A 13,054-nucleotide genomic window follows, 5' to 3' on the forward strand; every position below is an offset into this window, starting at 1 on the left:
TGAGAATGGGCACGTTTTCTCTAGGGGCTTCCAGGCACCGAAGCTCTTCTGCGACCCAGCCTCTTACCTGTGCCCGTAAACTTCAGAGAAATTCTCCGAGTCACCATGGGCCAGCGTCACGTACTCCTTGGGATAGTCAGAATGCATCCCTGCACAGAATACCTGCAAGATACGTGAGGAAGAATGCAACAGAGGCACTCAGAAGGAGTGATGAGTGCAGAGATGACCATGAAAACAGTCTGCACACAAAGACTGACTTCATCACTCACCTTTAGGAGCTTCCCTCTAACAATCAGGTAGTACTCTCCATCTACACTGGCACTGTTGAGTCTTTTTACCTCCTTGCAGTTCTGGGGTAGCTCACCTAGGAAATACACATCATAGAAATGGGTGCAGTTGTCTCAGATGTTCAGTATCTACCAACAGAATACCTCACATTGTCTGCACGAACTGCCAAAGGGGTAGATTAAAGAGAGAGGGAGATTGGTGGGGAGAAGAGAGACAAGGAGACAGAGGTAGTCCAGTCAGTAGAGTGCTTGCCAGGCAAGCACGAAGACTTGAGTTTGATGCCCCAGAACTCACACACAAAAAAGCTGGCTGTGAATGTGCGTTGTGGAATCTCAGAACTGGGGAGGTGGAGACAGGAAGACAATGAAGATCCATCAGCGAGAAGCCTGGTCAACCAGTGAGCTCTAGGTTGAGTGAGCAACTTGGTCTCAACAGTAAGGTGGAGAGGAAGGGCACTTGAGATCAATCTCTGGCCTCCAAAAATTTGAGCATGAAAGTGCAGCCCCCCCCCCCCATGAATCCACCCTACAACACACAGAGAATTACCACATTTCTAAAGAGGACAGACAAATAGACAAACAGAGACGCTTTGCTCTCCATGGCAGACAAAGAAGGCGTCAGTCGAGCAACTTACAATTATAAACGTTGTGGCAGGTTTTGTGTTCTTCTGGCTTGAGATCGGTGGGACACAAGCGGCTGGGTTGGTCTTCGTTGGTTAAGCACTGCACAGATCTATGCATGACTCCCACGCCACAGGACACCGAGCACTGGAAGGCAAAGAGCAGTCAATGGGCGGCTCTTGAACCTGAGAGGTGTAAGCATCGTGACCCAAAGCTTGGAGCCCTGGGGCGGTGTGACAAACAGCTGGCATTTATTGGTTTCTTACCATGACTAGTTGTCGTGTTAAGCTTCACATATATATATGCACACACACACTATGTATATGTAAAACACACATTTCTATATCAAACCTTTAACACATGTGTCCCTGTATGTAGTTATATACCCACTTTCCCCCATTTAAACTGCATACTAGTCCTGTGAGATAGCACCACAACTACTTTTTTTTTTTTTAACAGATGGAAGATCTGGGCTCAGATGTGAAGGAATTTGTTCAAGGTCCTTGTGAAGTTGGGATTCAGATCCTAATGACTTTCATCACATCACACACTTTCCCCCGAGAGCTTTGTAGCCCAAAGCCAGAAGACTGTGATTTTTCCAAACAGACTTAATTTAGAATATTCTGCTTTGTGTCCTGAGCAAACAAAGTTCTCCCTGCACAGGCAGACTGGAGTGTAGAATCCTCCACAAGGGAAACAGCCAAAATGCTTCCTGGGCAACTCTCAGGAGAGGCCGGATTCTAAAGGCTAACTCGAAAAAAGGGTGGTAAAGACGTAGGAAAAATAGCAAAATGTAACATAAAATTGACCACAATAATCTAAGTGCTTTTTATACATGAACTCAAATCATCTTCATAGAAATCCACTTTATAAATGAAGAAACTGAGGCATAAAACTGGACAACTTGTGTTTTCCTGGGATGAGGCAAAGTGAGCCTCAGCTGTTTGGATGTAGATTGCCCATTCTCCTCCCATCAGCCAGGCCAAGTCGCAGGCAGGAGGGGTTCAGAGAAGGTTTGAGATTTCAGAGTTGACAACCCAGCCTCCTACTTACGCTGCCCCAGTTACCAACTCTCCAGGTGGCTGAGACAGGACAGTCCCTCAGGTAGCAGGGACGGACGCTTGGCGGCTGCGTGCCTGGGCAGTTCACCGTGGTCTGGTAGCTGTATTCGTAGTTCTCCTTGCCGGTATAAATCTCACTGCAGGAGACCAGCCTTTGCCTGTAGCCCTTTCCACAGGTCACTGAGCACTGAGAAGAGAGGGGTCAAGAGGGGATGTTCTAGAGGTTTCCTGTGGCAGCCACAGTAAGCCCCCACCCTCCACACCGAGTTTACTCTCCTGTGGAAGCTCCGTGTATTTATCTGTTGAAGGCTCTGTCAGGCACTCCCCAAACTGGGCCTTCCCCAGGCAGGCATCTCACAACCCTTCATTGTCCGGGGCTCCCAGAGAGGGACAGAGATACTCCTATGACATCAAACTCCCCCTTTCTCCACCTCTAAGACCATGCCAGTAACCCACTGAATGTGGAGAGGACCAGGGGCCTGCGGCCAGCCTGTGAGTGGCATTCTCAGAGTGCAATGCAAATACTTTCCCAGGAGACTTCGGAGTCCCCCCATTCAGTCTCCTGCTCTCTGTGGTGCTCTGCTTGTGGACAGTCACCTTTCCCCCAGTTTCCTCCTCTCTCCTCTCCTTCGCTATGTACTCTGGTCACCAAGTCACCTTTCTGCTTTCTTTCTAAATCATGTCATCACATGATTGTTTTCTGGTAAGTATATGGCAAAAGACACAGCAACAACAAAAAGAAAATGATAGACCAACAGCCCAGATGGAAACAGACACAGAAATTAATAAAATTCGCGCAAATGAAGTTCTTGAACGCATCAAAAGTATGATCACCTTGGCTTCATTCCAGAGATGCAGAGATGGCTTAAAATCCGCAGACCCATAAATGCAATACATCATAGTAAATAGACTCAAAGACAGAAGCCACGTGACCTTCTCGGTAGATGTAGAAAAAGCCATTGACGTAAATCCAACATCCATTCATGATAAAAGCCACAGAGAGTCTGTGAGTTGAGGGAACACACTCCCACACAATGAAAGCTACACAACAAGCCTACAGCCAAACATACTCAGCAGAGAAACTCAAAGCATTTCCTCCAAGATCAGGAAAAAGAAGAGGTTGTCCAGTCTCTGTACTAGGTAGAAGGCTGGTGAGTTAAACAAGATGCAAGAGAGATAAATAGGAAAAGAAGAAATAAAAACAACCCTATTTGCAGACAATATGATTCTATACATAAAAAAAAAACTCCAAAGATTCCTCCTGAAAACTCTCACAGCTGATAAACACATCCAGCAAAACTGCAGGATATGTGATTAACATATAAAAATCGGTAGCCTTCCTGTCTACCAATGACACTCGTGGAAAAAGAAACCAGGAAAACAATCTCATTGGCAAAACAAAAAACAAAACAAAACAGAACAAAAAAACCAACCAACTCTGAAATAAACCTAAACAAGGCAGCAAAAGATCTCCATGATGGAACTTGAAAGTATGGAAGGAATGAATAGAGGAAGATGCTAGGAGATGGAAAAACCTCTTATGGATTGGGTTAACAGTGTGAAAACAGCCATCCCACTAAAGCAATCTACAGAGTCAGTGCAGGCCCCATCAAAATTCCAATGTCATCCAAAATTCACATGGAAGCACCAACGAGCCAAAGCAATCCTTAGAAAAAAGAATAATGCTGGAGGAATCATCATGTCCGACTTCAAGTTATGCTAGAGGGCTACAGTAATAAGATCAGCATTGTGCTGGCGTGAAAACAGATATACCTGGATCAATCAAATAGATAACAGTGGTGGTTCTCAACCTTCCTAATGCTGTGGCCCTTTAATACAGTTCTTCATATTGTGGTGACCCCAACCATAAAATTATTTTCATTGCCACTTCGTAACTGTAATTTTGCTACTGTTATGAATTATAATGTAAACATCTGATATTCAGAATATCTGAACACATGACCACAAAGGGGTCATGACCCATGGATTGAGAACAACTGGAATATAGGCTCTACACATAATCCACACAGCTACAGCCACCAGATCTTTGATAAAGACGTCAAAAATACACACTTGCAAGACAGCAGCCTGTTCAGAAGATGGTGTCGAGAAAACAGGATTTCAACAGGTTAGATGAATGAAACTAGACCCCCATCATTCACCGCACAAAATCAACTCCAAATATCACAAAGATCTTAAATGTAAGACCCCAAACTCTGCAATGAGAAAAAATTAGAAAAAAACACTCCCAGGTATAGACTTAGATAAAGACTTTCTGACCATGAGTCCAGTCACTCAGAAAATAAGTCCAACAATGAGACCTCATGAAATTAAAACACTGTATAGCAAAGGAAACAGTTAATTGGATTAAGAGACAGCCTACAAAGTGGGAAGAAAATCTTTGTCAATTATACATCTGGCAGAGGATTGCTATAAAGACTATATGAAGAATTCAAAAAATTAAACAAACAAAAAAAATCAAACAACCTAATTAAAAAATGGACTCTGTGGGGCCAAGATGATCTGGGTGGCCAGCACTGCCACCTGGATCCATGGAGATGTCCTGGCATGGGCTGCTACCTAGGACCATGTCTGGGTCCATGGCCCTGCAGTGCCAGGGTCTGGGGTGGTGACCATGGCTCCTGTTGCCACCAAAGGCTCTGTGGATGCCCAGGGTCTAGTCAGCCACTTGGGACCATGTTGGTGTCTGAGGGGGGACATGCTAATATGGGTGGCCTGTGCTGCCACCAGGGCCAGAGGGTCATATCTGGGTTTGTAGTCTTGCTGCAGCTGGGATCTATGGTGATGTCCATGGCCCATGTTAGCACAGGGGCCACTGGAACCATGCTGTGCTGAACCAGCGCCGCCCTTCACTGACCCTAGGATGGCTGCCCTTGCTCCTCACTGGATACTGCAGCAGGCGAGCTGGCCCTACCCCTCAGGGGAGAATGTGCCTCTCCCACCCGCACTCAGGAAAAATAACCCCACCCCTCACCACAGACGCGCACCTCCCATAGGCAGCACACTAGAGCTGACCCTATGGTCAGGGACGCAGGTGAGCGGACCCTGAGGGTGTGAGAGCAGGAGAGCTGACCCAGCCCTCCCTCATCTGCCATGTGGTGGCATGGGTGAGAGAAAGATGTCCTCCCTCCCTAACCGATTACCACCTGCAGGTGAGCGAGCTGGCCCCAGGGTCACAAGAGTGAGAGAACTAACTCTGACCCTCACCAGCTGCAGGACACAGGAGAGCAGGCCCTGTACCTTGCCTGGGCAGCACACTACAGCTGACCCTGTTGTGTGTGGGGGGCACACAAGTGAGCCAGCCCTGAGGACATGGGAGCAGGAGAGCTGACCCCCACCTCCTCCCGTTGTATTCCTCCTACAGCAAACAGAGGAGAGGGTCGGGCATCTTGCCTGGGCAAAACAGATCTGGCCCTGGTGATATGGATGCAGGGGACCCAGAGCTGAGGACCTGAGAGCGGAGGATCGGCCCTGCTCCTCACTGTAGTCTGCATTGGGGGAGCTAGTTGAGGCGGTGATGGGTGGTGACAATGAGGGAGAGCTGGCAGGCTGACCAACCCAGCTACCACCCAGGCCCAGAACCAGGGCTATGAGTTGGCCCACCCCAGCATCCAGAGAATCTATGAAGTGTTGGAGCATGTGAAGGGGACGAACCTACAGATTCAAAACAGGCAGGATCTCCATAACACAGGACAGCAACAGGATATCCAATAAGAGCCCCAGTGAGGGCCCATTATCAGTAGTGTAGCAGAAACCAGAGGCCTTCAGGCAGACCAAAGACACATGGTAATGAACATTTGCAAGTAAAGGTGAATGGACTAAAGGGTAAACTCTGTGACTCAGTGGACCACATTACAGCTTCCACAGCAAGATTTTTTTGTTTGTTTGTTTTTGTTTTTGTTTTTGTTTTTGTTTTTTTCTTTTTAAATTTGGTTTTGATTGGTGGGGGGAGGGGGAGGTTGCAAGGGCAGAGGGCAGATTGGAGGAGACAGGAAGATAAGTGGGATAGGAATGCATGGTGTGAAATCCACAAAGAATCAATAAAAGTTAAAAAAAAATGGGCCCTGGATCTGAGCAGAGAATTCTCAAAATAAAAAAAAAATATTAACAGCTAGTAAAGATTTAAAAAGTGTTCAATATCATTTTCCACCAGAGAGATGTGTATTAAAAGTTTTTGAGATTTCCTCTTTCCATGTCAAAATTCTTATTGTAATGTAACCAATTAGCAACAAATGCTGGCAAGGGTATGGAGAATGGAAACACCTTACTTACTGTGAGAGAGTAAACTGATGCAGCTACTACAGAAATCAATGTAGACATTTCCCCAAAAACCAAAGCTAGAACTACCACATGGCACAGATAACGCTGCTCTGGAAGGACACCCAGGACTCTATCCTATCACCCAGAGGACTCTGCCCTATCACCCAGAGACTTGCACACTCATGTTTATTGCTATTCTAGTCACAATAGGTAGGAACGGAATCAGCTTAGTTGTCTGTCAACTGAACGATGGGTAATGAAGATGTGGGGCAGGGGTGGAAAGACAGCTTCCTGATTAGATTCACGCATGGTTCTTGCAGAGGACCTGAGCTTGATCCTCAACACCCACACCAGGCGGCTCACAACCATCTGTAACTCTACCTCCAGGGTATCTGACATCCTCTTTTGGTCTCATTGAGAGCTACACTCAGGTGAACAGCCCCCCCATGGACACAAACATATACACATAATTAAAAATGAAAAATAAAATCTTTAAGAAAATATAGTACACATTTACAATGGAATTTAATCCAGCCATTAATAAACATGAAATTATTAATTCTTCAGGAAAATGGATAGAATTGAAAAACATTCTGTTAAGTGAGTTAATCCAGGCTTAAAAAGACAAATATTGCATGTCGTCTTTCATATGCAAGTCCTAGCTACTAATTTTTATATATGCATGTTTCTGTGGGAATGAGTATGTGTAGAAGCCAGGAAACTAGAAAGAGACCATGGGGCGGGGACATGGTGTTAAGAATGGGACAGGGGAGGGTAATAGTATGCAGGAAATCAGAAGGAAGCATCTTGGGCACGGAATGCTTTAAGAGACGAGGGAGATGGGCAATGAAAACTAAGGTTATGTGAAAAAGGTACAAGGAAACCTGGTAATCTAATTAAAAAGAAAACCTAAAAGTAAAAGTTTTCAAAACAGAATCCTGCATAGATGAGAAAAGCTGACCCTATAAACTACAGACAACAAAAATGAAAATCTCAGTGATGGGGTGGGCGACCTCCCAGTGAGTCGTTGGTCAGGGAGATTTTTCAAGAGGCCCCAAATAATACAGGCAATTGCTATTGTGGTTGGTTGCCCACCATAATTGGATGGTAAGACCCTATTGACTAAAGACACCATACCTTTTGGCTGCAGGACCTAAGGAAACAGAGCTGGAAGCTTCCTCCCTATTTCCACAGTGATGGAACGTGCTCTACAGGTTACGAGGGTGAGAACTGTCAACAACAGTTTTACTTATACACTACCAACTTGCCATTTGGGCACTGGTGGACATGGCGTGCTCATCAATTGCCTCCTAAATAATTGCATTTACGTCCATGTTTAGTGCCGCCCTCAGCTCTGGGGAGAGATGCTTATTTTTGGGTAGGCAGCAGTAATTAGACTCATAACCGGTCAAAGTGCTGAAAATAAGAGACTGTTGGGTGCTCAGCCATAAATCAGACATCCTGTTACCCCTTCCAAGGTTCAGGGAAGATCGCGGAAGAGAGGGCAGGACAGAAGGAATGTAAGAGCCAGAGGATGAGGTAGAGTTCCACGGAATGCTGGAACCTTCTGGGCATGGCATGGTGTAGCACTCTTGAATGCACAGTAGCTGTGATGACTTGTATTAGAGCTAAATAAGATTGAGCCAGTCGGGGCTGGAGAGATGGCTCAGTGGTTAAGAGCACTCTTCCAGAGGACTTGGGTTCAATTCCCAGCACCCACATGGCAGCTCACAACTGTCTGTAAGTTCAGTTCTCCAGGATCTGACACCTTCACACCAATGCATATAAAGTAAAGTTAAAATGAATTATTAAAAAAAAAAAGATTGAGTCAGTCAACATCTGGCTATGGAGGGGAGGGGGAGCTCACGAGTCCCACCCCTCTCTGAGGATCTGTATGAAATTAATGGTTGCTGGGAGAGAGAGAAACATTTTCTTCAGTGGGGTAGCCCACCACTTATATCTATAAATAACTTCTCACCCGTGCTTCTCTAAGCAACTCTAACGAAACTCTATAATCATACACACACACACACACACACACACACACACACACACACACACACGGAGGACTAGTAGGGAAGATAAAGAGATCAGTGGGACTAGGAGAGGACAAGAGAGGATACTGGGATGAAATTATCACAATGAGGCCCATTTTAAATTTATAATTAACATATGCTACTAGAAATAATAAAATAAAATGAAGTCACAACTCACGTCACTTGGATGACACTTCTAGGCAGTGTTGTGACTGAACACCGTTCTTTGTAAAGGCACTACACAAAGGCACAGTGGAGTCAGTCTTCTGACCCCTCCCTAGACTGTAGGGCATGAGAGGAGCTCCTGGAAACAGCATGTCACATGTATGTCATGGATTTTTCCAGGGTGAGGGTCCAATTTTCTTAATCCCCAAGGATAACTGACAGTCACCATGTCTGCCTGTGTCTCATGCCCTGTTGCTTTAAGCTACTCCATTTTCTTTTCCTTTAACCTTTCTGGGCTGGCCTTGAAGGAATCCTAGCAACAAGATAGAAGAAAGCCAGCCAGAGGCATGCTGAGCATCCCTGAGCCCTCCCTCCCAGCTGGCTGGAGAGCTGGAAACGTGCCACCCTTATTTCTTCCTTCTTTGACTGTTCCTGCTCACATGCTGGAGGACCCAGCTGACTTCTGGCCAGGAGGCTTCCGACTACCCCAGTGTCTCAGTGTGGAGAGATGTTGACAAGCTCTGCCTAGCTGAGCTGTGGGAGTTCTAAAGGGTATGACCTCATGCCTTTATGGCCTCAGTCTGTACCGACTTCCTCAAGGCTGTATACTGGAGGAGGCAGATGCTGAGACCTGAGCCCTTAGACACCAAAAGCAAAAGCAGCCTGCCAGCTATTTGTGCATCTTAGGAGACACACATATGCTGATGAACCTGGGCCACAAACCGGGCCAGAAGCCTCCACACCCTTGAGAAGCCTCCAAAACAACTGGGTCAGTTGAAGGTAGCGCTTAGAAACAACTGATGGCTTCTCCAGCCCTGGGAGGCCAGAGTTTTGAAGAATATGAGTGGCAGCGGCATGGTAAGTAGACTCCAAATACTGTGGACCTATATGTACAGCTCTTCACACAGTTTCCTGTTCTAACTTGAATGTAGAAACAAAGCAACATAAATACCCCCATGCCTACCAGGACTGTATTTCAGACATGCTAGGGATGCACATTTTCCTTACAGCTGTTCTTCACATGTCTGTTCTAGGCCCTGCACACTCAGGTGTGAAAGCTGAGAATAACACCGAGAACTCTCCAGAAGCAAAGGCCCCAGAGTGAAGGACTACCTTGCAGTGACTCTAGCATCTTCATGCACAGTATCTAGAAGGAGTTCTGGGGCCAGCCTCTCCCTACCTGTACCCTTGCAGACCCTGGTCCTGTGGTCCTTGTGTTTGTGCCCAAACCTGTTTCCAACCCTTTGCTATAGACATATATGGGATTGCTTTCAGTCTGTAACATACTTGAAAATCTATGGAAGTGCGGAAAACTATGTTCTAAAAGATGTTCTTTTAGGGCTCAGGAGATAACTCAGCGAGTAAAATACCAGCTATGTAACTAAAAGGACTTGAGTTTGATTCCCAGAATCCACACAGAAGAAGCCAGAGGTGGTGGCATACATATGTAATCCTAGCACCGTGGAGGGAGATGGGTGGATCCATGGGGTTTGCTGGCCAGCCAGCCTGGCCTACTTGATGTGTACACGATCGTGGATACATATGTAGCTGCCAAAGTTCAATGCTGGATGTTTTTTTCCATCACTGTTCACCACTAATTTTGAGAGGTTTCTCACTGAACCTTGAACTCACTGATTGGCTAGACTAGATGGCCAGTGGTATCCACGGAGAGCTTCCTGTCGCTGCCCACAAGCTCTGGAATTGCAGATGTGCGTCGTCGGCATGCCTGGCTTTTTACATGAGAGCTGGGGATCTGAACTTCGCTTCTCATGCTCACACTGTAAGCGTTTCATCCACTAAGCTGTCTCCCCAGGCCTCCTACACCCTTCACAGTTTAAAGGCTCTTCCTGCCGTCTGGAGTCACGTGGGACACGGCAGAGAAGAGTTCTTTACCTTGGAACTCTGGACCTCAGATGTGTAAGTGTGTGTTGTGGGCATGCCCAGTACACTGTGCATCACTTTGTAATGACCCTGGCCTCCACCTCTCCTAGAAGGACCCCCTGTCCTAGCTGTGATGACCAGGCATGTCTCCTGACATTGACAAATGCCCCCTCAGAAGATGAAAGTCAGTGCTGTAGAGGATGGGGGTTGGTGCTTAGGAAAGACTTTTTGGGCCAATCTGAGTGAAGGTGTAGTTCAACACAGCAGATATATCTAGAGGCAAACACTCATGTCATTCAGGCCTGCATGGAGAGATCCCATGTGAACACGTGTGTTATCTACCGTCGTTATCACCTCTACTCTGAACCAAGGTGCTTTCACTTTGAATTTCTGTTCTTTTGGGCAATGCAATGATTTTGAAGTTTTAGATCTTTTAGCACTTTGAAATACTATGAGGTTTGAAGATGAAGTGATCATGCTATCTTTAATACTGGCTTATTAATAACTAAAGGTTTCTATGTAGGCATTACCCTTAGGAGCCTATAAGGAAAAAAGAGGCTTGCGGTCCATTAGATGTCTATTTGGTCGAGCTTCCATTTGGGTTCCTGGGATTTGAACTCGAGTTCTCGTGCTTGCACTGCAAACACTTACTCACTTAGCTCTCTCCCCAGCCCCAAGATACATTCTTATGCATAACTTTCTGCTGGCACCTGAAGGCATCCTGTGAATTTTCAGCCCCTATAATAATTCCCTTTTATCCGTATTAAAAGGAAATTAAGGTGACTCGCAGAAAGCAGAAGTCAGAGAACTTGGCATTGGGTGAGAACACATGATCCTCAGAAGTAGACCTGGAGGGCAGGCTCCCTGCCCTGTCACGCTGCTGCTCCTATACTGAAAGCATCACAAGTGCCCCAGGACAGTACCTCGGACCATTCTCCTGTGATCCACACATACTCGCATGGCTGCAGGCTGCAGCTCTCTCGGTCTGGAGGCCGCTGGTCCGAGTCACAATGTGCACTGTGCACCTCGCTTTGGTCCTCGGCTACACACACCACCTGTCGGTACCGGGAGCCTTCACCACACGTCTTGGTGCACTGCAAGAGACAAATGGGGTGCTGAGATGAAGCCTCACACAGCTCCACACGCCTTTTCTTGCAGTTGTTTGATGACTTCGCCAGACAGCTGTTAAAGTGGCAAGATCCCTAGGCATTGACTATCTCTATGTAGATATCTGATAACTTTATCCCCGACAGGGATGTGTTTTCCATACATGTCTGTCTGAGTGAAGAAATGAAAGCGTGGATGAATGAATGAACACTAGCTTGGACGAGGCTTTCAAGGTATTTATTTATTTACTTATTTATTTATTATTTATTTATTCATTCATTCATTCATTCATTTAATACTTAGTCAAACACTGAATCCATGGCTGAGGATGTAGAACAGAGGTAGAACACTTGTCTAGCATGTGTAAGACCCTGGGTTTAATCCCTATTACTGAAGAAAAAAATAGGAAAGAAAGGAGAAGGGGATGGGGAGGAAAAAGAGAGGAAGGGAGGAACAGAAATATGATGGGAGGAGAAGGGGAGGGAGGGAAAGAGAAAGGGGATAAGAGAAAGAAGAAGGTTGGAGGGAGAGGAAGAAGGGAGCAAATCCCAGGCGTGGTGGCACCAGCCTTTAATCCCAGCACTCAGGAGGTAGAGGCAGGCAGATCTTTGAGTTTGAGGCCAGCCTGTTCTACATAGTGAGTTCTAGGACAGCCAGGGCTACACAGAAAGACAATGTCTAAAAAAGGAAAAGAAGAAGAAGGAAGGAAGAGAGAAAAGAAATAAAGAAACTGTGTTCCATGGTTGCCATGGAGGCATCAAAACACTTCTAGGGCCAGGGAAGGTCATCACCTGCCTAGTTGTTCATCCTATCTCATAAATAACTAAAATAATGTCTTCACAGATTACGCTGTTTTGGTCTATTTTCTGTCCCAGGCACCTGAAGGGCTCATTTTCACTCTCAATGAAGCCACTTTCAGATGTACACGGTCTGACAGCCTGGCTCTGGAAGGTAGACCCTTCTCAGTTCTAGACTCCCCAAAACTACCCACTGAAGATAGGTCCTGATGGACAAGGGTGGCCATGCTCAGGACTTCCCTGATTCGCAGGAAGGAGCTATTTGAGCACCAAGGATGGACAGTAAAGGGGACATCTGTGCAGCACAAAAGAGCAAAGGCTATCATCGCCAATTTGTAAATGAGGAACCTGGGACTATTGGAGCCTAAGTCACTTGCCCTGTCACACCTGACTACTTCCGTAATCCAGCAAAGGAAAACAGAACAAGGGGCATGTGTCATTCCAACAAACTCCACTTGGAAGGTAGACCTCTGCCATCTGCGTTGTCACCAAAGCCTGTCACTTGACACTCTAAGTTTGGACTACCCAGAAAGCTTCAGGGGAGAGACTGGCTTCTGCCATGAGAGTTGCTGAGTCTTGCCTCGACTGGGTGTCTGCTGCCCCTGGCTTATCTAACACCAGCAAGGTTTTGGTGTGTTATTAGCATACTTCCTTTCAGAATTCCTCATCTTAAGTTCTGTAGGGAGGGCCATAGACTCTCTCTCTCTCTCTCTCTCTCTCTCTCTCTCTCTCTCTCTCTCTCTCTCATAATGGCAATGTCTAATTTACTGTTTTTATTGCTGTGATGAAACACCATTTCCAAAAGCAACTTGGGAAAG

General features: G+C 46.2%; 1 protein-coding gene across 1 annotated transcript in view; it reads right to left on the reverse strand.

The window, feature by feature from the left end:
* The window catches only part of Adamts9 (ADAM metallopeptidase with thrombospondin type 1 motif 9), a 168,628-nt gene that overhangs the window by 21,994 nt on the left and 133,580 nt on the right, over positions 1 to 13,054 (reverse strand). The window contains exons 31-35 of the mRNA XM_059258235.1: positions 11,256 to 11,426; positions 1,962 to 2,156; positions 923 to 1,055; positions 270 to 364; positions 68 to 162 (exon numbers count right to left, since the gene is read on the reverse strand). Of these exons, the coding sequence (XP_059114218.1) occupies positions 68 to 162; positions 270 to 364; positions 923 to 1,055; positions 1,962 to 2,156; positions 11,256 to 11,426 (689 nt within the window). The remainder of the gene's footprint in view (positions 1 to 67; positions 163 to 269; positions 365 to 922; positions 1,056 to 1,961; positions 2,157 to 11,255; positions 11,427 to 13,054) is intronic.

The sequence above is a fragment of the Peromyscus eremicus genome, chromosome 3 (genome assembly GCF_949786415.1).
Source record: "Peromyscus eremicus chromosome 3, PerEre_H2_v1, whole genome shotgun sequence".
NCBI lineage: Eukaryota > Metazoa > Chordata > Mammalia > Rodentia > Cricetidae > Peromyscus > Peromyscus eremicus.